The sequence below is a fragment of the Alosa pseudoharengus genome, unplaced genomic scaffold (genome assembly GCF_046254945.1).
Source record: "Alosa pseudoharengus isolate Yale_2024_CS ecotype anadromous, Long Island Sound unplaced genomic scaffold, YU_APseudo_1.1 YU_APseudo_1.1_scf_7, whole genome shotgun sequence".
In the NCBI taxonomy this organism is placed as follows: domain Eukaryota; kingdom Metazoa; phylum Chordata; class Actinopteri; order Clupeiformes; family Clupeidae; genus Alosa; species Alosa pseudoharengus.
The window spans coordinates 23,082,347-23,107,267 of NW_027468859.1; the positions used below are offsets into that span (position 1 = coordinate 23,082,347).

The following is a 24,921-nucleotide window of genomic DNA, read 5'->3' on the forward strand; positions in this document are numbered from 1 at the left end:
AATTTAGAACATTAAGTGTTGGGTTAAATCGAGAGCTCTTATTTTGATGTGAACGAAATAGTGGTAAACAAACTTTTTTTGAGAGGGCATGTTTTGTGGTTGTGGGAGGTGTGTAAATTATATTGCCAAAAATCATATGTCATAAATCAAGACTGACACTAATAACTAGCCCGTTTGCTTTTAATTGTGCTTTGAAACTATTATTAACTACTATCAAACACCTAGGCTATTTCATACTTTGTTGTTGCCTGTGTGTGTGCATGTGTTTAAGTGTTTGTTTAAATTCTGTGCAGTCCTTGAGCTGTGGGCTCGAGCAGCCTTGAGTGTAGGCGCAGTTTTTCTAGGACACACTCCTCAATAGTGTGGTTGTCGTTTAAGTGTGTGTGTGTGTGGTCCTCTCTCGCTCCTCTTGCCTGAGCCTACGGCCATTGCCTTTCCAAAGCTGATGGTCAATGTTTAGGTTCAGCACGCTCAGAAACGGCCCGGGCTGCTCTGTGCATCTCTGGGATTCCCACACGTGGTTGCCGTCTGTCAGGTTAAATAACTTTTTCTGGTTAGAAGTTCCTCATTCCTCACAGCAGCTCGTGTAATAGAAATGAGTTAAATGATCGGTTATTTCCGAACGAGTTAAATGACCGGTTATTTCCCAATTTCTGTTGTGACCGCTTCCACTTTCAATAGTTGCGCATTCAACCCCACTACTCATAGTCTTACAAAAGGCTTCAAAATGACAACAGACTCGCAGAAGAGAGGCAGAGATTTATATGATACACTAGCGTACAACACAGTGGAGGACAAATGGCTGTTTGTTAGCTGATTCATGGGGCCCAGAGTTTTATGTGCTAGCTGAGCTGACAGATGATGAGCAGGAGGAGAAGAAGAATGATGGGTTATGCATGAAGTGGCAGTTTTGGGTTTTGAAGCCCCTAACACACAGACACACACACACACACACACACACAGTCAAATGGAACATTGTAACCAGAGCAGTGACGGGATGTTTTGTATCTTGGGCCAGCACAGATGGGGGATTTTATCTTTCTCCAGAGGCTTCCTGGTTTGTTTGCTTGCTCTCCTTTCTTCTGGCGAGCTGGTGTTTCTTATTTTGAAGAGGGGAAGTGTTGGCGTGTGTCTGTGTTTCTGCCTAAAGGTGTCCTGCTGCGCTGCCCTCCCTGGTGTGGGAGGAAACTTGAGATGCATGAGCCCACGCAGTTCAGGGAAAGGCAAGGGTGATTTCTTTTTTTTTTTTCTTTATTGCTTTATTTCCAGTTCTTTCTTTATTTACCCTCAGTTTGCCAAGAAGAGGAAGCTCACGTACTCATGCTCACACTCCGGGTTTGGCGTGCGTGTCTTTCTTCCACTCTTCCATTAGGTTGCTCTTTCTCATCCTCTTTTCTTCCTTCTTTCACTTCCCCTCTTTCTCCTTTCTCACTCTCTTATTCTTTCCCCTCTCTTTCCCTCTCTCACAAACATGTGTTCTGTCTGGGTTTTGAGTGTTGTTTAGAGAGAGAGAAAGTACCTTGAGATTAAAAAAAAAAGCCACTTATCTTTGACAGCGGATTGTATCTCCTCCACATTGCTAACATATCATGTTGCGTCGCCACCTTGTGCCTGCACTGTATCTCTGGCATCCATGGAAATGGTTGCCATGGAGTCAGTGAATTGGAAGAGGTGGGGAGCAGAAGGGTGGTGATTCCTATTCCATTTCAGTTTCCCTGTTAAGCTGCAGACCCAAGGCGTTTCGCACAGCCCTCTTCCGATAAGGACTTCAAACCCAGCATCATCTCACAGACTAGGCCTCCCACAGAATCTTCTCTCTCTCTCTCTCACTCACTCTCACACACACACACACACACACACACACACACACACACACACACACACACACACACACACACACACCACTTGCATCAGAGATAAGTGTGAACTTTGTCCGTTTGCCCTGTGAACGCATCTAATTGTGTGCCAGGCTCAGGGGATTGGAATGTGTGGTAATATCCAAGCATATTAGCATTGGGCAACCCCGGCTCTGCCCAGCTGAAAGGCCCCGTTGTGGAGCGGGTAGCGGCGGCGGCGGTGGTGGCGGAGGCAGGGGTGGAGGACCGAGCTCTTTATCGGAATGGCATCTCTAGCCCTGATCCATCCGTGCAGCCAGCTAGCCAGCCCAGGCCCCACTCACGTGCCATCTCCTCATCAGCGCCTCCAGTTGTTTTGACCGTTCGCCAGGCTCGGGAATGTTACTCCCACCCTACACACACACACACACACAAACAAATTCTTGTCGACATGCCTACATGCAGCCCCTTTTTTATGACAGGGCAGATTACCGTCACCTTTGCCTGCTTTTTGTGTTTGTACAAACAAGTCATTAAGATGTCATCGCCCTTCCTGTCACTGTTCCTCTCCATGTTTATGCTTAAGAGACATTAAATGGAAGGTTAATCTTACTGTAGTGTGACACCTACCAATTCAGACGTCACAGCATTCCCGTCTGCCTTTTTAAATAACGGCTGTTTCACAAGATTTACAGTGAAGATGTAAGAATGAGGTTAAACGGGGACCGTGGATGGAGACGCTGTGAAAAGTAAATAAGCATATGATGCTTATTTTTGCAATCAGTCACATTCATAAAAACACACTCTCACACACGGCCACAGCAGGCAGTTTCCACTCACACGACGCACGTGTTGTTATGATGGTGGCGCAGGGTGGACTGGGGACGGTGACAGAGAGACCACCACCTCCAGTGCGCTTCACACCTCCCTGTAAGCAGTGCTGTAAGAACAGGAAGTGGAGCCCCCCTCCTCCTCCCCCAGCTGTGGTCTGACGGCGTAGAGAGACTTCACGAGTCCTCCACCCCCACCCCACCGCACCCCACCCTCTCTCCAGACCCCAGCGTCAGAATTGCGGGGAGAAAATGCTGCACGCACTTGCCTCGCTCAGACTGGTTTTATCCATTTCCATATTCTGTGTCACTGTCGTGTCTTTAATGTGTGTGTGTGTCCACTGAAAGTGGATACAGGAAGTTCTTTGGGAGCTCAGCCTTGAGACCGTGTGTGTCTTGAGACCATGCTCTTCTGTGTTGACCTATTTATTTCCCCAAGGCCCAGCAAATATTTATCAGTTCCAGAAAACCCATATGAGACGGTTGGTCATGCTCATGGGTTCTCTCTCTCTCCCCCTCTTTATCTCTCTCTCTCCTCTCTCCCTCTCTCTCTCCCTCTCTCTCCTCTCTCCCTCTCCCTCTCCTGCTCCCTCTTCTGCTCCCTCTCTCTCTCTCCCCCTCTCTATCTCTCTCTCTCCTCTCTCCCCCTCCCTCTCTCTCCCCCTCTCCTTAGCGTCCTCAGACCTCCCCCCAGCCGATTTCCCTCAGCCATATCAGAGCTTTGAACAATAGGTGTGTGTGTGTGTGTGTGTGTGTTTTAATCTCCTGCCGCATCTTTTTGCATAAGTCACTGCAGATCCTGGCCAAATTTGGCTGCTGAGCTGCTGCTGCAGCGGTGTCCCTGTATCCCGGTGAGGTGTGTGTGTGTGTGTGTGTGATCTGTGTGTGCAGCAGATAGGAATGTGGGTGAAGAGGAGGGCGATAAGGAGGAGATGAGCGTGTCCGAGGACTGGCTCCTGACCAGTGGACATCCTCGCCGCTGGAGCGCACCTGGCAGCTCTGGGGCTGGACGTCTCTGGGGTGGAGGGAGGCTGGAACGCTGGACGGAGGAGATTGTGTGTGTGTGTGTGTGATTTGGTAAGGAGCATGAGTAGGGTTGTGCTCAGTCTCTCCATTCTGTAACTGAACACACCCCTCACATACTCTCTCTCTCTGAGACACACACACACACACACACACAGAAGCATGCACACTCTGAGACAAACACATTTCTGGGATTACAATGGGCTCACTTGAGTCCCAGGCCACACCATGCCGTGCCACGCCGCCTTTTTTTCCGAGGGGCCTCTCCTCCTGGCCAATCCCAGTGCCCCGTTGCTCGTCTGCGCCCCCACTCCCAGCAGAGTCCATCTGTGTAGCGCTGGGGCACTCCTCCTCCAGCTCCTTCTGAGAAATGTGTTTGGGTGGGAGATGAGGAGTTTATAGAATGAGCATGTGGGTTTCGCAGAGGGTGTGTGTATAGTGTAGGTCTAGGTGTGTGTGTGTGTGTGTGTGTGCGCGCTAGTGAGGGAGATTTCTGAATGTTGTCAATGATCTTAGAAGGGAATGAACTGATTGATCGTCTGCTGATGACTTTCACCTGGTTCCCTCAGTGCCAGCCAGTGTTTCCCACAGAATTGAATTCTATTTGTGGTGGTAAGTTTGCAGAATTAACTCGAATGCAATAACAATAACAAATTAGTGCAGCATGGTTATGATTCTAACCAGATTTAAGCACAATTGAGTACAACCAGGAAAATCATTGTGTGGTGGTCAATGTTGATATTGTGGTGGGCCACCACAAATAAGTCAACGTATGGGAAACACTGACCCGTGGTCACAGTTTAACCCAGCCAAGTCCGAGACAAGCTGGGTGAAGAAAAGCATCACGCTCCCTCGTGCTGAGGATGCTGTAGCTTGAGGTACCCCAATAGTGAAACTGTCACTTCCACGCGTGTCCCTGTGTGACAGCTCAGCTGGTTGCCATAGAAACTCATGTTGCTTTGGGGCTGCTGCTATTGATGCTTCCATTGATGCTGCCACTCTTCTGTGGTCAAATGGATGGCACGTCCAGATGCATGTGGACTGGTATTGGTAGTGTGCTGCTGTATGATACTTTTACACTAGTTCCTGTCACTTGGGATGAAGACATCTATTAACCCTTAAGCCGGTACCATCACACCGGTGTGATGGGAATGTTGGAAATGAAACTTTCCAAAGAATATCTGGGTTCATTCATGTTGCAGAACAGAATCTTCAGTTACAAAGTTCAAAACTCCCCTGCTGAAGGGGAATTCTGGGTTCAGAACCCTGGGTGCCATTTGGGTTCTGCCCTGATGAAGGCCATGTTGGCCGAAACATGTTAGCATGATTTGATCTGTTCTTTTATGAACTAGCCTAAATGTACACTAAAAAGGTACACTGTGCAAGATTTTCACCATAACCTTTACGAATTTGATGGTAAACGAACGTGTAATAGGCAAATCGTTTGCCTAGCATAGCTATACAGCATAGACGTAGCGAGTCGCTACCGAGAAAACCAGCCATGCAACTTCAAGAATGGCCGCCCGACAAATCCCGCAAGAATCGTGAAACATTACCTTGTCAGTAGATCTAGCTCTTTGGAGATAGTGTTGTTAATCTTTCACCTCCGCAACAAAAGCATTTGCATTGTGTATAGGGGGAACATGTCACAACTAGAATGTAATGCCAGAGGAATTACAAAAGTGGATGGAAAGCTGCTAAAGTTGGTGGGGAAATTTCTGGAAAAAAAACATTAAATCACTTAATCTTTGAGTTCATACAAACCCTCTTACCAAAAGACCTTGTGTGTCAAGGCGTTCTTGAGATATAACACTCAAGGTGTTTTTCACCTTGACATTTGACCTTTGACCTCCAACATCAAGTCACTTCATCTTTGAATCCATACAAATACTCATACCAAATTTCAGGCATGTATGTCAAGGAATTCTTGAGATATCGCACTCAGAGTGTTCATTGACTTGACCTTTGACCTTTGACCTCCAACATCAACTCACTTCATCTTTGAGTCCATACAAACACTTGTACCAAATTTGAAGCATATGCGTCAAACCGTTCTGGAGATATAATGCGCAACGCATAAGATATGGCTGTGACTTTTATTTTGACACACGGGAAACACTTTAACAGGATGTGTAGTTTTAGGGAGCACCAGATTGTATGCATTAGAAGCTGAGACGGTTGAATTCACAGGTGACACCTGTGCCAGTGTTCTAATTAGCCCGGGAACTTCTCTGGGAGCTTAACGAGCGCAGCTGGCTTTAGGGCATTATGACATCACAGCCTTTGAAGTCTATGGGGGAAAAATGAGCTTTTTAACATTTTTAATCCCCTATTTCTCAAAGTATAAACTTTAAAAAAAATCTGAAATAATAACTCTCTTGCCCCACTCCAGACCTTCAGAACGGTTATTTCAACATGTCTGTACGTTAAGCGGTTAGAGTCGCATTAATTCTTGAAAAGGTAAAAAGAAAAAATGGTTATAATAATAATAAGCCAGGAGATTTCAAGATGGTGGATTCCATCCACTATAATAAGTTTGCAACAGCAGAGTAAAATATAAATATATAGCGACTCTAGAACCTGATGGTGTACCTTTTGAATAAAGCTTTTTAATATGAAGAAGACTGCCTTGAATATGTCTTTTTAAGTCTGGGTAACTTTTCCTATGCTTTTGTACAGTGTTGGTGGGTCCCAATCCATCTGTGCCAGTTGTCTCGGTGTAAACGGCTGAGTACGCAGACTGACACTGAGTGCTGGGTGGTCAGACTGATGCGTTGATGGGTGCCATAGGAAGGCTCACACCTTCAGCACGATTGAGTCTGACCTTCACTGAGCCCTTGGTGTGCCCCTTACCTTGCACGCGCAAAGATACACGCGTACGCGCACTCACATGCGTACTACATGCGTACCTTTCTTTCTGAGGATGGTGTGTAGACATTCCATGCCAGACCCTCCCCCTCAGATTGCATGTAATGTGTGTGTGTGTGTGTGTGTGTGTGTGTGTGTGTGTGTGTGTGTGTGTGTGTGTGTGTGTGTGTGTGTGTGTGTGTGTGTGTGTGTGTGTGTGTGTGTGTTAGAATTTCTTTTTTTATACCCCAATAGTGAAACTGTCACTTCCATGCGTGTCCCTGTGTAACAGCTCAGCTGGTTACCATGGAAACTCATGTTGCTTTGGCAGTGAGCCAGCTACTAAGAAGTGTGTGAGATTGTGTATGGCTGTTTCTCATGCGTGAGGTTGGTGGGAGAAGGACCACTACCGTAGGGTAAAAGGTAACCTCCACCACCCTCCCCCCTTTCTGTCAGACAGACTCAAAGGAGATGCAGGTCAGTAGTCGTCCGTTAGTACACACACACACACAAACACACACACGTTCTGGCATCTTACTGAGCCATCATTGCACACAAAGGGTAATGGGTTTGCTCATTACCGTAATGCCAGCGATTACTTATTACTCCATGGTTGGTATGACGATCTGTTTCTTTCTCTTATTCTCTAGACTTAACGTTCTCAGGCACTGTGCTGGAATTCTGGTGTGTCCTGGGTTTGAAAAGAGTATTATATACTTCATTATAATAATTAAATATTATATAACTTCGGGCTCAGAAATATTCTGTGCTTTAAGCCCCCCCTCCCCCACCCCGAACTCTCTCTTGCTCGCTCGCTCATAAAAAAAAAAATGTTTTTGTTTCCGTATCATATGTTATGTGATGTGCTTCTGGAACATTCCAAGTGGGTTCTGAAAAACATGTTTGTTTAGCGGGGTTCTGTTTCCTGACCCTCCTACCTGTCCTGATGGAAAAGGATGGGCGGACGTGTGTATGTGTGCATGTAGTGGGTTACGCTCAGTGGAGAGAGATGCACTGGGATGAGCTTAAACACAAACTGCTTATCTCTGTAAACTCTCTCTGTCTTCTGACTCTTTCATTGTTTGACGTGTTGGAGCATCCACTCTAGAAGACCCCATACTTAATAATAAACATTATGCCATTCAGAGAGCCATGTTGGGCAACAGCCATGTTGGGCAAGAGCTGTGTGCAATATACTGTAGCTGTGAAGGTAGAGAAGAAGCACTCGGCCAGATGAGTGTGGAGTGGGGTGATGGGGATCCACATGCCCATATAAGGCCATGTGTCTGTCAGTGTGTGTGTGTGTGAAGGAGAGATGGAGGGATCCCCGTGGGCTTGCTCAGTTCCCCTTTTCCTCGTGCAGGCTCACAGTCTGAGTGCGTATGTGTGTGTGTGTGTGTGTGTCTGTGCGCGCATGTGTGTGCGTGGTGTGTGTGGTCACACATGCATGAGGAGATCGGGGTGACTGTTGCTAAGCAGGATTCCTCTTCCTCTTCCTCCACTTTCTATAGCAACAGACGGATCTGTCAGGGTGGGTCCGATGGTCTCTGGAGGGCCTGAAGGCTGAAAGTGGTCTTGGATGGTCAGATAAGGTCTTTGTTGGTCTTATCGTGGTTTACTCCTCAGCGGTGATCAACGTTGTGTAAATGGGCATTCTATAAGATTCTGGTAGGCTGTATAACAAGGTTAAAGTTCAAGTTGACTTATATTTAGCCGATGCTTTTGTCCAAAGCGACTTGAACCCGAGTCGTCCAATTTTCAGTCAGTGATGACTCCAGTGGAGCAGCGGTAGCATTTTAGCACCTCCAACAAGAGACTCTTCTCTGCAAGTGCCAGGTGTTATCGAGTCTCTTGTGTCGGAACGTTTTTTTGCGTCACAGATGCTATTAAGTTCTGTGATGCTGCTGCTGATGATCTAGAATGTGTTTTTTAGCGAGTGCAGGTCAGTTTCAGAGCACGCCTTTGTTGCAGGGGGACTTGTTTGTCTCACGTTGCAGCTCTGGCTAAAGTGTTGTGGAGTTCACCACCACCACCACCCTCATTCTAGGATAGCCCTGCAGGGACCGATTCATTACTACAGCTGCATGCACGCCAACATCACACACACACACACACACACAGCACATAAGGTAAGCAGGCAGCCATAAACGGGAGTTTGCAGTCAGATGTGTCACTGGATGTTTGCTACCCCAGTTCACCCAGAACAGCCAGGGGACATGAGTTAATCACATACAAATGCACTCAAACACACACACACACACACACACACACACACACACACACACACACACACACACAATCATTTGCACACCTCTGTGCATCTGTTATCAGTTGTGTACATCTGTGAACACTTGTGAAAACACACATGTCGAGCAGATATACAAACATGCACATACTTTCAGCACTTGACATACACACACACACACACACACACACACACACTCGCTCGCTGTGTCGCACACACACACTCATTCACACACACTTTCACATTCCCTCAGTCACCAAGACAACAGTGGTATAACCAACTGAGACTTGAATAATTAAACTGACGGATTTAACGAAGAGAAAGCGGAGGTCGCCAGAGAGACGCAAAATGTACACACACACACACACACACACACACACACTCATACTCATCTGCACAAAGACCTCAGAGGGAGTGCTATGAAATGTCAGAGTTCTTAATTAGAGGTTACGCATGGTATTAATTCTTCCTCTCCTCCTTTGTCTCCTCCACTTTCCCATTCCCTCTCTTCTTTGATTTCTCATTCATTCTCCATCCCTCCTTCTCTCCATCCTTCCCTCTCTCCATCCCTCCCTCTATCCACCTTTCTCAGGAGCTTCAAGCAGGCGGATGTTTTAGAAGGGTTCCACCCAGGTCCTCCTCCAGATAAGGTAACCCATCGTCATGGCTACAGGGTGATTCAGGCATCCCTTTTTCTGAGCACGCTCAGTCCGTGCTGAAGCACCACATCTCCCCTCAGCAGCTCACTAATATCCACCATCTGTCCTCCCCCACACACAGGCCGTCCAGTTTGGCTCCGTGTTTTTATAATCAGCCATTTGTATCGGTCAATATATTGCAAAATTTGACCGCGTTCGCTACACAAGAAACATGAGCTCCGGCCGCCAGGGAGAGTCATCTTTGGCACTGCTGCTCCCAGTTCATTTGCTTTAACAGTCTGATATTTGTCACTCAGCTTTGTCCAAAGACACAAGGAATGTGTGTGTGTGTGTGTGGTGGTGGGGGGTGGGGGTGTTTATGTGCTGACAATGTCTAAACAAGTGGAGTAGTTTGTGTTTCTGTTGGCTGGGTTTTGAACAGTAGCTGGAAGAGTCGGTCTGTCACGGAGAGGGGAAAGGGGGAAGTGGCTGCAGGGTCAGCAGAACATGTCCATGAGACGTTAGGCCACATGCAGCACCTTGGGGCTGACTTTCAAACTACGCCCCCTGCTCAGAAAGATTCCAATGTGTTCCCAGTGTGTTTCTTGTGGGACCTGCTTCACTTGCAAGGGCATGTGTGTTTTTTATTGTTGTTGTTGCAAAGCAGGTCACAGTAGGTCGCCTATTTAGGGAGGGATTAACATCGTGGGGAGTTCATACTGAGTGAAGTGTGTGTGTGTAATATGACCAACAACAGTGTGGTGTTGGTTCCCACCTGCCGACACTTTCCTGTGAGAGAGGTGGAGCTCAGTGCGACTGTATATAAACTGGGTCTCCTATGGAGCCGCTGCTGGTGCTGGCCCATTGATGTTTATAAACAGGCAGTTAACAGGGCAGCTGCTGGCTGTGAGCGGGCCGGGGGGCGGGCGGGCGGGCATGTGTAGCGTTTGCCTAACTGACTGAAGGGAGGGGAGGGAGCTCGTTTCAACTTGTTTATTTGTTGTCGGGGCAGCTTGGTAAAGTGGTAACCGCTGTGCTCTGGCTCTTCTACTAGGCTCCTCAGTACTTAAATGTGTGTGTGCGTGATGGTGGTGGTGTGTGTGTGTGTGTGTGATTACACACTGCTCATTGGTGTGTGTTTTGTCATGAAAGCAAGGCTCACATCTGACCACTTCTGACCATTATGCCGCTGCAGCTGCTACTACCACTTTGTGTGTGTGTGTGTGTGTGTGTGTGTGTGTGTGTAGAGGTGAAGTGAGGATACAACAGTCAGGTCCACCCACACAACAACACTAGAGTGTGAAGACCCTTCAGAAGTGTGTGTGTGTGTGTGTACATGCACGTATGCGTTGCCTCTGTACTCTCTCTTTGGGGTGTAACTATCCATCGATCTACGTCCATGCACCGACCTGAAAGCAAACAGCAACATTGAGAAACGCGTGTTTATTTTTGCACCAGTTCCAAGATTTTTTTGCATGACATTTCTCTCTTACTAAGCTGTAGAAGGCGTGATACAGGCTTGTTGCGGTCCATCTTGCATGCTAGTGTTTACACATCTGCCTCTACTTCCAGTATCAATCTACAAGCTGACGCTGCCGGAGAACATTTACATTTATTCATTTAGCGACTTCCGTATGTCAATTATATTATAAGGCCATTGTTACATTGTCCCTGGAGCAACTTGGGGTTAAGTGCCTTGCTCAAGGGCTCAACGGTGGAAGCCGGGAATTGAACCCACAACTTTTCTGGCTACTGCATGCTAGCCCAGCTCCTTAACCACTACACTACCACCGCCTGCTAGAGAAGCAGCAGGACTTTGGTAGCGGCCAGAGCTGTAGAGGTAGCCTACAGCTCTGATAGCAGCTAAGAAAACATACTCACTCCCCCGTTGGTAGGCTGATCATTGATGTGGAATTATTTTGGGGCAATTCTCTGTTATACTTATTAGCTTGCCTCAGCAGTTAAGCTATTTCAGATGGAAGTTTTTGATTAAAACATGCAGCTGTGGACATGATTGCTGTTTAAATAGCTTGGGTTTAGCTGATGCCTCCATCCAACTGCAATCATCCAGAACCATAACGATAAACTAATTCCATCTAATGATCCTATCAGTAACAAAGTTAAATCTGAAACCTGTGGTGAAACTTGTGATTTGCACCCCTACACTCTCTGGCACATTCATGATCTTTACAAGTTTGAGTCACTTTCCTGTTCTTGGCGCATTCTAGCAGACTGCTCCACCTACTCTAAACGCGCGGAAGCCGTCACCGACACACTCTCCAAACCCTGAATTGACGAGCCCTCCAGTTGTGAGAACACTGTAGGTCTTGACCGATACGCCATGACCTCCCTCCTGACCGGAGTGGGTCTGTCCGAGTGCCTGTGCCGCGGCGGTGCCGCGCTGCCTGTGTGCCTGGCCTCCGCTCCGGGCCCTGACGCTCCTCACAAACAGGAAGTGGTGTTGAATGACGGCCGGCTCCCTGGGCCTCAGCTCCCAACCTGAGCCTGGCTGCTGCTGCAGAGCTCCAGAGGAGCTAACAATAGCAGAGGGACCAGTGGGCCTGGGCCAACACAACCCTTCAGGCATCTGGGATATGCAGCCCCTTGTGTATATACTGCATGCTTTGGTATGTATATGTGTCAGAGAGAGACTGTGTGTGTGAGGGAGAGAGAGGCTGAGTCTCTCTCTCTTTCTCTCTTTCTCTCTCTCTCTCTCTTTCTGTCTTTCTCTCTTTCTTTCATTCTTTCTTTTTCTTTATTTCTGTCTCTGTCTCTCTCTCTTTCTCTTTCTTTCATTCTTTATTTTTCTTAATTTCTCTCTCTCTCTCTCTCTCTCTCTCTCTCTCTCTCTCTCTCTCTCTCTCTCTCTCTCTCAGCGTTTACCGTTAAGGTTTGGTGGTTGTGTGTGTGTTTTTAAGGTAGAGACGGTAAAGCTGGTATAAGAGCTTTCAGTGCAGTCCAGAGAAAGGTGATTGCTTCATCTATTCTCCACAAACCACAGGCACCAGCCACAACTGCTCTATTAATCACAGTCGGTCTCTAGTCTTGATGACTCTGTGTGTGTGCAGGAGGATCTCTGGTTTATTACCAACTTTGCTTTATGGATGAGTCAAATAACCAGTGTTGCTTGCGATTGCAATTTAAACAAGCGTTCTGAGTTAGGCTCCAGAGTGACATAACTCAATGACTTAATATTAATATTACATTAAGCTCTGAGGAGCTATTGTGTTATTGTTGGATAGATGTTAAAGTCCAACTGTTCTTCTAATGCTCACGCTGGTGTTTGTTTTGGCACAGAATGGACATATATGACCTGATTATGGCATGGGGATTATGCCCAGTTGTATGCAACACACACACATGCTCACAAACAAGCACATGCAGGAAGGTAGAGATGCCAATCTGGCATGGTTAACTACACAACACAAGGGACAGGAAGCCGGGGTGAGTCTACGCTGCCACCGCCCCCATCGAACACGTATTGTACTCACATCCTCTTGTTCCTCTACTGTGTGTGTGTGTGTGTGTGTGTGTTCACATGGTGGTGAATTAACTCATAGCTTACTACTGGAGTTTCCAGTCAGGGATACCTGGTGAAAGTCACAGACACTAATTCTAGATCATCATCATGATGTATGGTTTGAATATGGATGTTAACTGACCTGGGACCACCCCTATAACTGCCAGAAATCTCCATCAAATAGTCAAAATGTTGTTGACATTTATGTTTGAAAAAGTGGCATCTGTAATGTGAGGATGTGCACTAGGAGGTATTACAGATGCCACTTTTTTTTTTTTATAGAACTAGAGAAAGTGAGGAAGCACTGTCCCCATTCACTTCAATGGCCGATGCTAGGCTAGCTAATTCTGCCAAAAATAATGGCTCGTTCAACTTAATGCAGCGCTGCGCAGATCTGACTAATTGTGATGCATGCAGGACGTAACACAAAACATGTCTGCATTGTACAAAAGTCCAGTCAGATCTGCACAGTGCTGACTGAACTCAAATGAGCGTATATACTCAGTAGGCCGCTGCCATGTTCAAAAGTGGTGTCCATCCTGTGCTCACCTTCGCCCACACTTTCACAAACAAGCCAATTAGGTGCCACATTTTGGATGGTGACACATGATTGGGGAATGATTGTCCAGGTTGATTGGCAGATCCTCCTAGCAATTGCCAGTTCATCCGCCAATCCTCACAGACAACATACTTCTGTATCATCCAGTAATGTCATACCTAATTGGCTCGATTTTGTAGCAAGTGTAGCCGGAAGTGACTTACGTGTGAGACGCCATTTTGAAAGGTTGTGCCGGGTAACTGGCTGAGGCTAATCCTCTGAACCCTGACCTCCTGGTGTGCACACATCGGCTTTTTCTCAAATTCAAGGTGGGATCCTTCAAGCCTTCTATTTGAAGGATGTTACACCATCAAGTCCTGCCGAAGTACTGTTCCAATGTCAAGCATCCATCAATGTCTACCAAGGCCGAAGTCCTTCGTTTTGCCGAATTTTCGAGGCTGCATGTAGGTGTCCTCTGCATGCTCGGATAAACCCACAATCCTGTGAGCACATTTATGGAGGATTTAAAATCTGTACTTAATAAGGCAGTTCACTGTCAAATGTAAACATCGTCTTATTGTCACTATGTGAAGAAGCCTAAATGAAGTATGGGCTCAGTTAATTTTGACAACTTTGAACTTACCGTACACCGTAATTGAGTAAAGAAGACATTTAGGCATTTACTTTCTAATGAGAATTATTTTGAGCTAAATAGTCCACTTTTCTCTTTATGATTTTGCTTAATGGTTGCTGCTCTGTGGTTTATTTTGGCAAATTAATCAAACATGTATAATTTAATTTATTGACGTGGGAGAATGACTGTGGTTCATTCAATGTTTTTCAAAAAGAAGCGAGCACAACTGCAGCTTCCTGCACACTTGCTAGTCTATTCCATTGTGTTTTCCGAATGGTAAGAAGAAGCCTTGCCTCGTCTTTGAAGGATTTGACTCGGCAGGGCTCAGTTCTACCAAGCACAAATCCTTGAGGATCCTCGACTTTGAGAAACAGCCATCGTAGGCGATCCATCTGCCTCTGCTGCAGCCCCTTAGCTCCCTGTAGATCTCCTCATTCTGTACCAGCAGCACCACCTTGTGGCTGCCAGAGGCACTGCACCCACAGCTGCAGAGTCTCTCTCAGCTGTGCATCTGTCATTTAGCACATCCTGCCAGTCAGCCAGGGCAGCTCTCATTACAGGAGGCGCATGCATGCCTGCAGGATCATCTACCACACCGGGGGGGGAAGCCATGCCTGTATCCTGAGGCCAAAATCAGTCATGGCGTCTGGTGGTAGTGCTCCTCATCATTGATCTTGCGGTTCTGTGAGAAGCTGTTTTGCAGTGCTGTGTTTTCTTATTAGAGAGTCATCAGGGCCGACTGTGATGTTAAGTATTGACGGCTGTTGAGATATCAGCACCACAGGAAGTTGTGGAATTTTTTTTCACAAAGCCGCGAAACTTCTTGCTTGGGGTGCAATTATATACTTGAGTATTGTCTTGTCATTCGAGTCGCGTCAACAAATACCAAGGTGAATGTGAAGTCTATTCCCACACATACCAACATGCATGCATGCATGCGACCACACCCATCCATGATCTCCGAGTTGGACACAAACAGCCATGCGTATTGATGCTGCTGAGGAGGCCTGGTGCTCGGAGACTCTGGGGAGCCAGTATCTGATTCCATTAGCTGCTATGTGTGTTGCCACGTGGCAGATGCCTTGTGGGGTCGCCCCAGCTCCCTAATGAAACACGCAGTAATCATATCTACCACAGGAGTGCACAAGCACTTAGTGGAGTACACATACACACACACACACAAACACAAACACACACAAACACATGAATGTGCACACCCCTCGGCTTTCTTAGAAAGGTCATGTTGAGGTTAAAGCACAAAGTCGAGTCTGTTTTCAGCCTGTGTGTGTGGTTATGTGTGTGAGAGCGAGGAGGGTATCTAAAGTGAAATGTGTTTATGAGAATTAGGTTGGAGTTGAATGAGAGTGCAAGGTTTGCTGTGTGTGTGTGCGCGCGCATGCATGTGTTGCAGGGTGAAAGGTGTAGACCTGGTGAGTGGCTGTGAGAATTTGTTGAAATGACGGCAATAAAGCAAATATTTCTGTTTATTTCCATGCAATGAAAGATGTGAACGGAGCTTTGACCCTATAGAAGTGTGTGTGTGTGTGTGTGTCTGTCTTTATGAAGGATGTGTTGGGATCAGATGACTCACTCAGTGGCTCTCCAGCCAGTTCCTGACTCTGCTTCCAGAAATGCCATGCTGGCATCCTGCAGTAATCTAGTCATGCAAAATATGCAAGCATTGGCCAGACAGGCTTCTCGTCTCCAAGTGTTTTCTCTTGAGATGTGACAAATATGTTTTTATTTTAAAATGTTTATTCTTGGGTGGGGATGTCTGTTATTGTATGCAGATGATTAATACTTACAGTACAATTTTTTTTTTTTTTTATAACAATTGTTATTTAACGGTCTTGTAATCTTGATATGCTCTGAAGATTCAGTAATATTACTCAAATGCTTTTTATTATGATATTACTTGACTTGCTATTTGTGTTTGAAACATCTGTATTTGATCAGGTTTGCTGGAATGGGTAATCTACTCAAAGTCCTGACAAGGGAAATAGAGAACTATCCCCATTTTTTCCTGGACTTTGAAAGTAAGTGTGAAGGAGGAGTCTGGGTGGGTGCAAGGTATCACTCAACTCTTTCTGTCCAATCAGCAGGTGGTTTACACTGGTGGACAGGACCCAGGCATGAATTATGTGGGCCCTGTTCTCAAGATGGTGTTTAGATGGCATAATGTCCTTTAAATATGACATTTTCAACACCATTAACAAATTTGCATTGCTAATTTAATTTGACACTAAAGCGTATGCAATGAATTTTCAGTGTTCATATGTGAAACTGAAAATTGTTTACAATAACAACAGCACCTTTTGGGAACTGCTCTTCTTTGGCACCCACCTCACTGTCAATCATGCACAAGCCCCGCCCTCTCACATAGACTCCTCCTATTTGCTGGAGCTGTTTTCACGACTTTCACACAACACAACCCCCCCCCCCTCTCTCTCTCTCTCTCTCTCTCTCTCTCTCTCTTTCTCCCTGTCCCTCCCTTCCTCTTGTCTTTCGCTTGTCTCTTTCAGATACCAAATGGGGAATCTGTTAAAAGTTCTCACTTGCACAGACCTTGACCAGGGGCCAAACTTTTTCCTTGACTTTGAAAGTGAGCAGAGCTTTTGCCTGGCCTTGTGTCTATGCTCTTCAATGTTTGTATAGTCTTGTCCTTGTATTGTGTGTTGTGGCGTCTGCTCTGCATGTTGTGTTGTCTCTGTTGCATGGTGTGTTGCTGATTCACGGCCACCATTCCTTAATGTACACTCCTCTGTAGACTGCACAACTAAGCCACTCCAAATAGTCAATTCAGCAGCAAAGCACCCGCACTAGATATCACTCACTCGCACTCACATGACATCTGTGTCTCAGCTTTAATCCAAGTTAAGACATGTTGTTTGTTTACTAATAGAAGCACTATATAAGTAACATGTTAGCTATTTTATTATATTTCAAATGAAAGCATGCTTCTCTGAGGTGGTTCAGTAGGTTTCTCCTGCCTGCTTTGCTTTGCACTGTTTTCCTGCCCACTAATGTGGACTGACGCTGTTAACCTTAAAGGTTTCTGGCCCCAGCACTGATTATTAAGCACCAAACTCCAAAGCTTGACTTGCCTGGGTCCTGCAGTAATGTTTTGTAAAGCCAGGTTGATGGCAACAGTCACGTGACCAATGGAAATTGACATTAAAGTACCTGGGAATAATGACAGAAGTTACAATATTGAATTGATTGTCTGACATGTAATCACCATCTATTTGTGATAAAACTATGTTGATCTTCGAATTGAAATAAAGCTCCCATTATATAATAGAATGCATTTATCCTACCAATGTTTACACATTTACAAATGTGTAAACGTAATAATATTGAAGATTAGTTGCTATATTGCATGTACTGATTGTGTGTGTGTGTGTGTGTGTGTGTGTATATAGATGCACAGCCTACAGATTGCGAGCGGGAGGTGTGGAACCAGGTGAATGCCGTGCTGCAGGAATCTGAGAGCATCCTGTCAGGCCTGCAGGCATACAAAGGAGCAGGACAGGAGATACGAGATGTATGACACACACAGACACACAGTGTCTGTGCCTCAGTCGCACAGATGCACCCATCAAACTAACACCTACGCATACAGACACACCTTCACATACAGATAAACACAATCTCACATACGTTACCTCAACGTCTATAAAGGAGACAGACAAGGTGACTCATGCCAATTATCCATTAGCCACCCATGAACCCAGATCTTAGTTGGCTTCAAACATAAAATGTCCCTGGCATGAATAAATATCTTCCCTGTATGAGCAATACACAGCCTTGAAGGTGTAGCAACACTTCAAGCATATTATTGTGCCGTAAATGACCAAACTGACGTTTTGTAAATCTGTATTATGTAGTCAGTACTCATCCATTTGCCGGGTGCCTCTACTCATTAGTAAAGTCTGTTAATGCTTTGTGGAGTGGGAGTCTTTGGTGTGATTCACTGATGCCCTGCGGCGTCTACAAATCCCACAATGCATCTGTGTCTGCAGGCGATCCAGAACCCTAGTGACATGCTCCTGCAGGAGCGAGCGTGGAACTCGGTGTGTCCACTCGTCATCAGACTCAAGAAGTTCTATGGCTTCTCCATCAGGCTGGGTACGTCCTTCGGCACGCCTTGGTCAACATGAGGACCCTTGGTCAACATGAGGACCCTTGTCTTCCTGCTGGTCTTGCTCAGTATCTGTGTCAGTTCGCTGACGTTTTAATACAGCGGATGTTCCAAACATATGATTGTGTCGCGCACCAGAATATAAGCACTATTCGCTTGTTGGGGTGTGTCTTTGTATGTACAGAATATTTACGTGTTACCTGCCTTTTCCCATAGAGAGGACCCCTTTAGATGTCTTTGTGTTTGTCTTATGGCCATGTGAATGTTTTGCGTGTCCCTTCCCCCCCTGGTAGAGAAGGCCCTGAAGAGCCTGCTGGAGTGTCTGACGTGTCCGCCCTACACGCCAATGCAGCACCTGGAGAAGGAGCAGGCCCTGGCCAAGCAGTTCGCCGAGATCCTGCACTTCACGCTGCGCTTCGACGAGCTCAAGGTGAGCGCTCTCTCTCTCTGTCTCTGTCTCTCTCTCTCTCTCTCTGGATAAGACATAATCAGAAGAAGTTGCGTCTTGCAGGAACATATATTCAAAGCTATATTAGCTTGGCATGATTATGGAACACTGCAGGTCTGAAGCAGCCAATCATATCCTCAGGGATCCTAGATGCAGCCAATCATATCCTCCGAGACCTTAGATGCAGGAGCAGGCACGAAATCTATTCTTGTTTACAACACTTGCCAAACTTGTGTTTGTTTGAATAATATGAACTGTTGGTTCAATGTTGTACATAAGCAACAGCAGATGGTGCCTTTAAACCGATAGGAAGGTGAAGAGAGTGACAGGAAGTGAGTGGGAGAGAGAGAGATGAGGTAGGATTAGGAAATGATCCGGGTCGGACTTGAGCCCAGATCCCCGTGGACCTGAATGTGGTATGGGCTCTGTTAGCCGCAGCGCCCCCGCTATTGGGCACTTTAACATGAATGCTTTAGCCTAGAAATCTAGACGCACCCTAGCGGCGGCAAATTAATTTGCTCAGCCTGTACGTCTAGTATCAAACCATAGGGATTTCTATTGGCTGACGCCGTGGACGTCATCCAATCACAGCGCTCTATTTTGTTAGAGAGTCTTAAGGCGGGCTTAACAGAAAGATGACAGTCCTGCGATGGTAGCAACAAGGAAGGTGGCTATGGCGAACGAAGAGCGGTTGTTTGAATCGGCGTTGGCATCAACTTTGGAGGAGTTGCACTTAAGTCATTCCTTTCGAAGAAGGATGTATTTGCCGTTTTGCCAACCGGATACGGTAAAAGTTTACTTCCCCGTTCACTGTTTTCATCGCTCTGGCCACGTCATCCTGCTCTTTGTTCTGATTGGTCGTAGCGCTGGCCTATTGCATGCCTAGGCAGTTTGAAAGACAATTCTCTGCCCGCCCCTTGGATTAAGCGAGGTGAATGGTTCGATTCCAGACTATACATTTCAATGATATAGGATAGCCTGCCAGGCTATGAATGCTTACTAGAGCAAGCAAAATCTGGGGCAAGTATCTCGCCTGCATGCAGAACAGTTTAGATGAAAAGGTTATGGGTGGTGCTAAACATTAATGCTTATGCCATTCATTCGGTCCTCTCCTGCCTCTCCACACTCGGGAAGTAGCTGCAACAAAATGTCTCATTGAATGGAAGTGTCCCAGCAATAGCTTTGTTTTGTTTTTAAAGGCACCCTTAACAGTTTTTTGACCTTAACATAACATAACCAAAATCATTATGATGGCATATAACCTCGTAACATGGCGAACGGTTCTTCTGCCATTGTCTGAGCGGCCCTCTGGCCTAAAAACTTTCTGGTTTTGGGTAGAAAACAGCACCCCCCCCCCCCCCCATCCCCCTTTCGAAATTGTAACATAAAAGAGCTGCTATGCTACAGGAAATCGGAGATCCTACAGACTGCTGTCTGTGCATTTCCTCTATATTATATCAGAGTTATGTTCATACTTTGATGCAAAAGATGCATATTTACTGTAGTTTGTTTACTGTTCCGTTTCTCAACTGAAGGGGTACACCGAGAGCAAATATTGTTGCCTTTAAAGTGCAGAATGCACTGTGCTATGAAATCTCTGGTACGCCTTTTAATTTTGAGTTGTTGAAATCAAAATTTCCGTTAATATGTAACCGTAACACTGAGCTCATCTGAGCTATCTGTTTCCTCTAATGTTTTTCTCATGGTCTTGCCATTTTTGTTTGTTTCTTTGTTGTATGTTCCAATGCTGTCCCATTTAGATGAGAATTCCTGCTATCCAGAATGACTTCAGTTACTACAGAAGGACTATCAGTCGAAACAGGATAAATAACATGAATGTGAGTTTATCTTGGACAAATCCCCACACCCCTGATCAAACATATCGGAATATTTGTTTGGAAAAGCAGCATTAGAATTACAAGATGAAACATAACATTGTTCTGGCTCCTAGCTGGACATTGAGAATGAGGTCAACAACGAGATGGCCAATCGGATGTCCCTGTTTTATGCAGAGGCCACACCCATGCTGAAGACCCTAAGCAACGCCACAACAAACTTTGTCACTGAGGTAAGCATGGCTGTTAACACCCCCCACCCCCCTCTGAAACCGTGACTAAGGGCCAATCTCAATTCTCTGTTTTACCCCTTCCCCTTCCCCTATCCCTTCGAAACCGAGTGGCAAGACATAGGGGTGAAGAATATTCCCCTTGGAAATGAGATACCACTAGCCAACCATAAGGCAGAGCGGGATGATTGAAACACTTGAATTAACGTCATTTACAGAGATCGTACCACACTGAAAGCTAATATTTTGTCACTAGCAACCTGTCTGCTGTCAAATAGGCTATCATTGCATTTTCAGCTCGGAATAAAACCGTTCAGGAATTATTTCAACAACAGCAGAACGTGCCTATGTTCGTTCGCAGCCTACCTTCTGGTCCGGGTGAATGAAACAGGGATGGGGGACAAAATAAACATGCAGTTTGCTATGTAAACATCCCACAACTCTTTCAATATTTTACAATAATATCCAAATGGTCGTTACTTGACATCAGAAGCAATCGCTACCTGTAATAGCCTTTGCGAGGAGTCGGCAGCAGTAGGCCTATGCAGCATTCATATCAGACGAGCGGTAAAAAAGTTCAGCGAATTTAGCTGCTGTTGGACTTTACATTTCTGACATGGTATGCTACCAATTCGGGGGGAAGACATGGAAATATGTAAAATGCGAGACATTCGCGCAAATAATGATGTGCTGTTAACATTCACAAAACAGGCGATTTTTGAAAACTTCCTCGTGAAGAACAGGACCTTCAATATATGTTCACAACATTGAATGCAACATAAAACAATTACCATTTTAATTTTATAGTCCTTATTAATGGCAACATTTCATGTCAATGAATCTCTCGGTGTGCTTATTTTTCCGGTGTGAGCGTTGTATGTTGGGTATTTCTCTTACCCCTCGGTTTCAAGTAAGCTCCCGATCTTACTTGGTTTTAAGGGGTATCTACCCCTTGCCCTTATCCCTACCCCTCGATCGAAATGAGAATTGAGATAGCCCTTCGTCTCACGTGCACGCGCAAAACTAAGGGGAAGAGAAGGGGTAAAATAGAGAATTGAGATTGGCCCTAATACAATTAATGATTAACAATATTCTGTGTACACTGAAAGTCTTTTTGGCCTAATTAATAGTTTCTCCCTGTCGTGTGTGTGTGTACAGAATAAGACGTTACCCCTGGAAAACACAACAGACTGTCTGAGCACCATGGCCAGTGTGTGTAAGGTCATGCTGGAGACGCCGTAAGTGACCTTTGAATGACCCCAACTGTTTTAAACTGCCCTTTTCTACTATGGAGATTCACTGGCAGAGTTTCAGAGCTGACAGGGATCATTAACAGCTTGTGAACTTGGCATCATCAACGAACATCCACCAACACACCCAATGAATGGAGACAAGACTCTGCTTTACATCTTTCCAGTGCAAGTCAGTGGAAACTGAAGCATCTGTGTAATAGTAAAATCTGTGTTTGTGTCTGTGTGCATACGGTTGTAGAGAGTACAGCAGTCGCTTCAACAGCGAAGACACGCTGCTCTTCTGCATGCGGGTGATGGTGGGCGTCATCATCCTTTATGACCACGTGCACCCCAACGGGGCCTTCAACAAGTCCTCCAAAATTGACGTGAGTTCTGTTCTATTATATTATATTATATTATATTATATTATATTCTCAACTATTCTATTCTCAAATATTCTATTCTCAACGTGAAGTTCTGTTCTGTGGAGAGACTCTTGTGAGACCTGTGGTTTTTTGCCTCACGCTTTTTCTGTTCTGTCTCTCCACCTTTCAGATGAAAGGATGCATAAAGGTCCTGAAAGAACAGCCAACAGATAACGTGGAAGGTCTTCTAAATGCCCTGAAGTAGGTCCTGGGGTCTCTTCTCTTGGGGTATCTTCTCTCCAGAGTTTGCATGCTCATGAAAACCCTGGAAAAGTCACAGGATTTTAAAGTTCAACATATAAAATTTAACTTTCGTTGTAGGTCTAATGAAGTTAATGATGTTATACGGCTACTGTTTCAGGATAGTTTCCACTTGAATTGACATGGATTAACTAGCCTATTAGAAAAGGAATGGAAAAGGTTGTAGGGGGTCCGTGTTGCTGGTCTCAGCTGTATGGAAGGGGTAATGGCAAAATTGCATAATTGCAATTTATTTTTTCAGGTTCACCACCAAACATTTGAATGACGAGTCCACTCCGAAAAACATCAGGACTATGCTTCAGTAAAGTTGTTTTTTTGTTTTGTTTTGTTTTTGTTTGATTTGTTTTTATATATATGAGGAGGATCAATGTACTGACCTCAAAGATGTATATGTTTACATTATTTAAGGACTTGATGTTAATACTTGTGTGTATTTACATAGTCATTCCCTCCATGTCACTGAAACATTGAGAAAATGTACCTTTTTATTCTATAAAATCCCATCTACCATCGCTGATTGCCTATACTGTTTGTTGAAATACAAAATCAATGATGCCTTTTTTTTTGTAAAGAAAAAAGAAGCCTTACAAACACTCTTGAAAATCATTTGCCATGCAGCTATCTGAACCTACAGAACTCCCAATATAATGAAGTGATCGTATTTAACCAAAGGAGGTCGTTTTGTTTGTGTTGTGTCCGTGGGATGGTGGGTTTGGAAGCCTACAGTAGTATTGGTGTATTGATGGATGGTCTTGGTAGGTTAATGCATACAAACTGTGCTTGTGCGAAATGTGTGACTGCCCAAGGGGAGACCACGTGCCACATAAAAGTCCCGGAACCAAATGTTCTTTTTGTTCGTTTGTTGGTCTGCGTGTGGAATTTTGTTCACTTGATGTGTTTATAAACTGGTTTTGGAAGTTTGATGGTATTTTTTTTATCTTGTGTAATTTTTGTTTTCCAACTGCTTGTTGGGTTCTTTCTTTGGCTCGTTAACTTCTCACGGAACCTAAGTTCTCCTCAACATTTACTTTACTTTGTGAAATAAAATAAGATGACCTGAAGTGTTCATCCTCATATCTGTAAACTGCCCCGTCTACACAGTTTAGGCACTCTTGATTCAAATGTTATTCAGCCTATTTAAAAAGTCAAAAATAACCACAAGCTTTATAAGTAACTTTTAATAACCACCTGCACAGTGACATGCACTTGTGTGACAGGAAATGTCCACCGTGTGAGCGGACGACAGTACAGGAGAGCACAGTAAATCGTGTTTGTTTGAAAACTAGCCTGTGTGAATAGAGAGGTTTGTGCTTATGTTGGTGCAGTTTGTAGGAGTGTCTTGCATAGCTTCCAGGTAAACGGGTATCTGTAAATCTTGTGAACATTTTAATTGAACTGTCTGTCAAAACTGAAGCCACCCCATAGTCCATGCAGTACTGACTCTTGTCATCATGGCTGACATTGTGACTGCTTATAGATATCAAAACATGACTGGTTGTGACATTTACCAATCAGAAATGATGAGTCATAAAATGTGTGATCTCATCTACCACATATTTGTGACATGGCTATGTTGAGCCATCCAGTCAAGCCAAGAAGCTGCCTAACCTTTCTAACTTGGCTTTGCAGACATTCAAAAAAGGCAAGTTTTCCCTTCCGGTTTTCTCTCATTTGCTCTGCTTCATTGATGCTGTACAGAAAAGCGCTTGAGACACCTGCTACAGATGAAATGCTACTTGTGAAGTACTTAGTGGAGTAAACGGTCAGGTCTCTGCATTGGCCAGGGGGCAACCAGTTCTGTGCTGCTGTTCTTCGATTGTGTCCTTCAGGATGATCTTACTGAACATTTATTAAGATTCATGCTCACACAAGTTCAGGTTGAAAACCTAAGTGGTCTTTTGCCCTCATTTTGAGTCCTTTTGTGGATGCTATTCCCGAAACGGAACTTCAGTGAGGGGGCATTGCATATCAATACAAACAAGGGTAGTTTCAGCATGTTTGGAGCACTTGTGAGATTGGTATGACTGTCACATGCTTTGAACAAATGATCTTTTTGTCTCATGGCCATGCCACAATGTATCTGATTTGTGGATTTTGGTGATGACAGAATTTGCTGTTGTCGTGTTTTTTTTTTTTTTTAAACCGTGTATAATGGGGGCATGAGTGGACCAATGTGTCAGACAATCACCTACTGTTAGTCCACTCCTGGGACGCTTGATCATTCAAGTAAACAACAGTG

The 24,921-nt window shown here is 45.1% G+C and overlaps 1 protein-coding gene across 6 annotated transcripts in view; it reads left to right on the forward strand.

Annotated features, from left to right (window-relative positions):
• fam49a (family with sequence similarity 49 member A) overlaps window positions 1–23,246 on the forward strand; it is a 32,384-nt gene extending 9,138 nt beyond the window's left edge. For 2 of the 6 annotated variants that reach the window (XM_076272938.1, XM_076272937.1), the window contains exons 2-12: window positions 9,373–9,430; window positions 16,067–16,146; window positions 17,533–17,654; window positions 18,133–18,238; window positions 18,545–18,681; window positions 20,460–20,537; window positions 20,651–20,767; window positions 21,923–22,002; window positions 22,256–22,382; window positions 22,552–22,622; window positions 22,924–23,246. In XM_076272938.1, the coding sequence (XP_076129053.1) occupies window positions 16,077–16,146; window positions 17,533–17,654; window positions 18,133–18,238; window positions 18,545–18,681; window positions 20,460–20,537; window positions 20,651–20,767; window positions 21,923–22,002; window positions 22,256–22,382; window positions 22,552–22,622; window positions 22,924–22,987 (972 nt within the window). In that variant the 5' untranslated portion in view covers window positions 9,373–9,430; window positions 16,067–16,076 and the 3' untranslated portion in view covers window positions 22,988–23,246. Of the gene's footprint in view, window positions 1–9,372; window positions 9,431–12,316; window positions 12,863–16,066; window positions 16,147–16,632; window positions 16,713–17,532; window positions 17,655–18,132; window positions 18,239–18,544; window positions 18,682–20,459; window positions 20,538–20,650; window positions 20,768–21,922; window positions 22,003–22,255; window positions 22,383–22,551; window positions 22,623–22,923 lie in introns of those variants that run through there. The other 4 variants (XM_076272936.1, XM_076272935.1, XM_076272939.1 and 1 more) reach the window with 3 other exon arrangements.
• The last annotated feature ends 1,675 nt before the right edge of the window (window positions 23,247–24,921 follow it).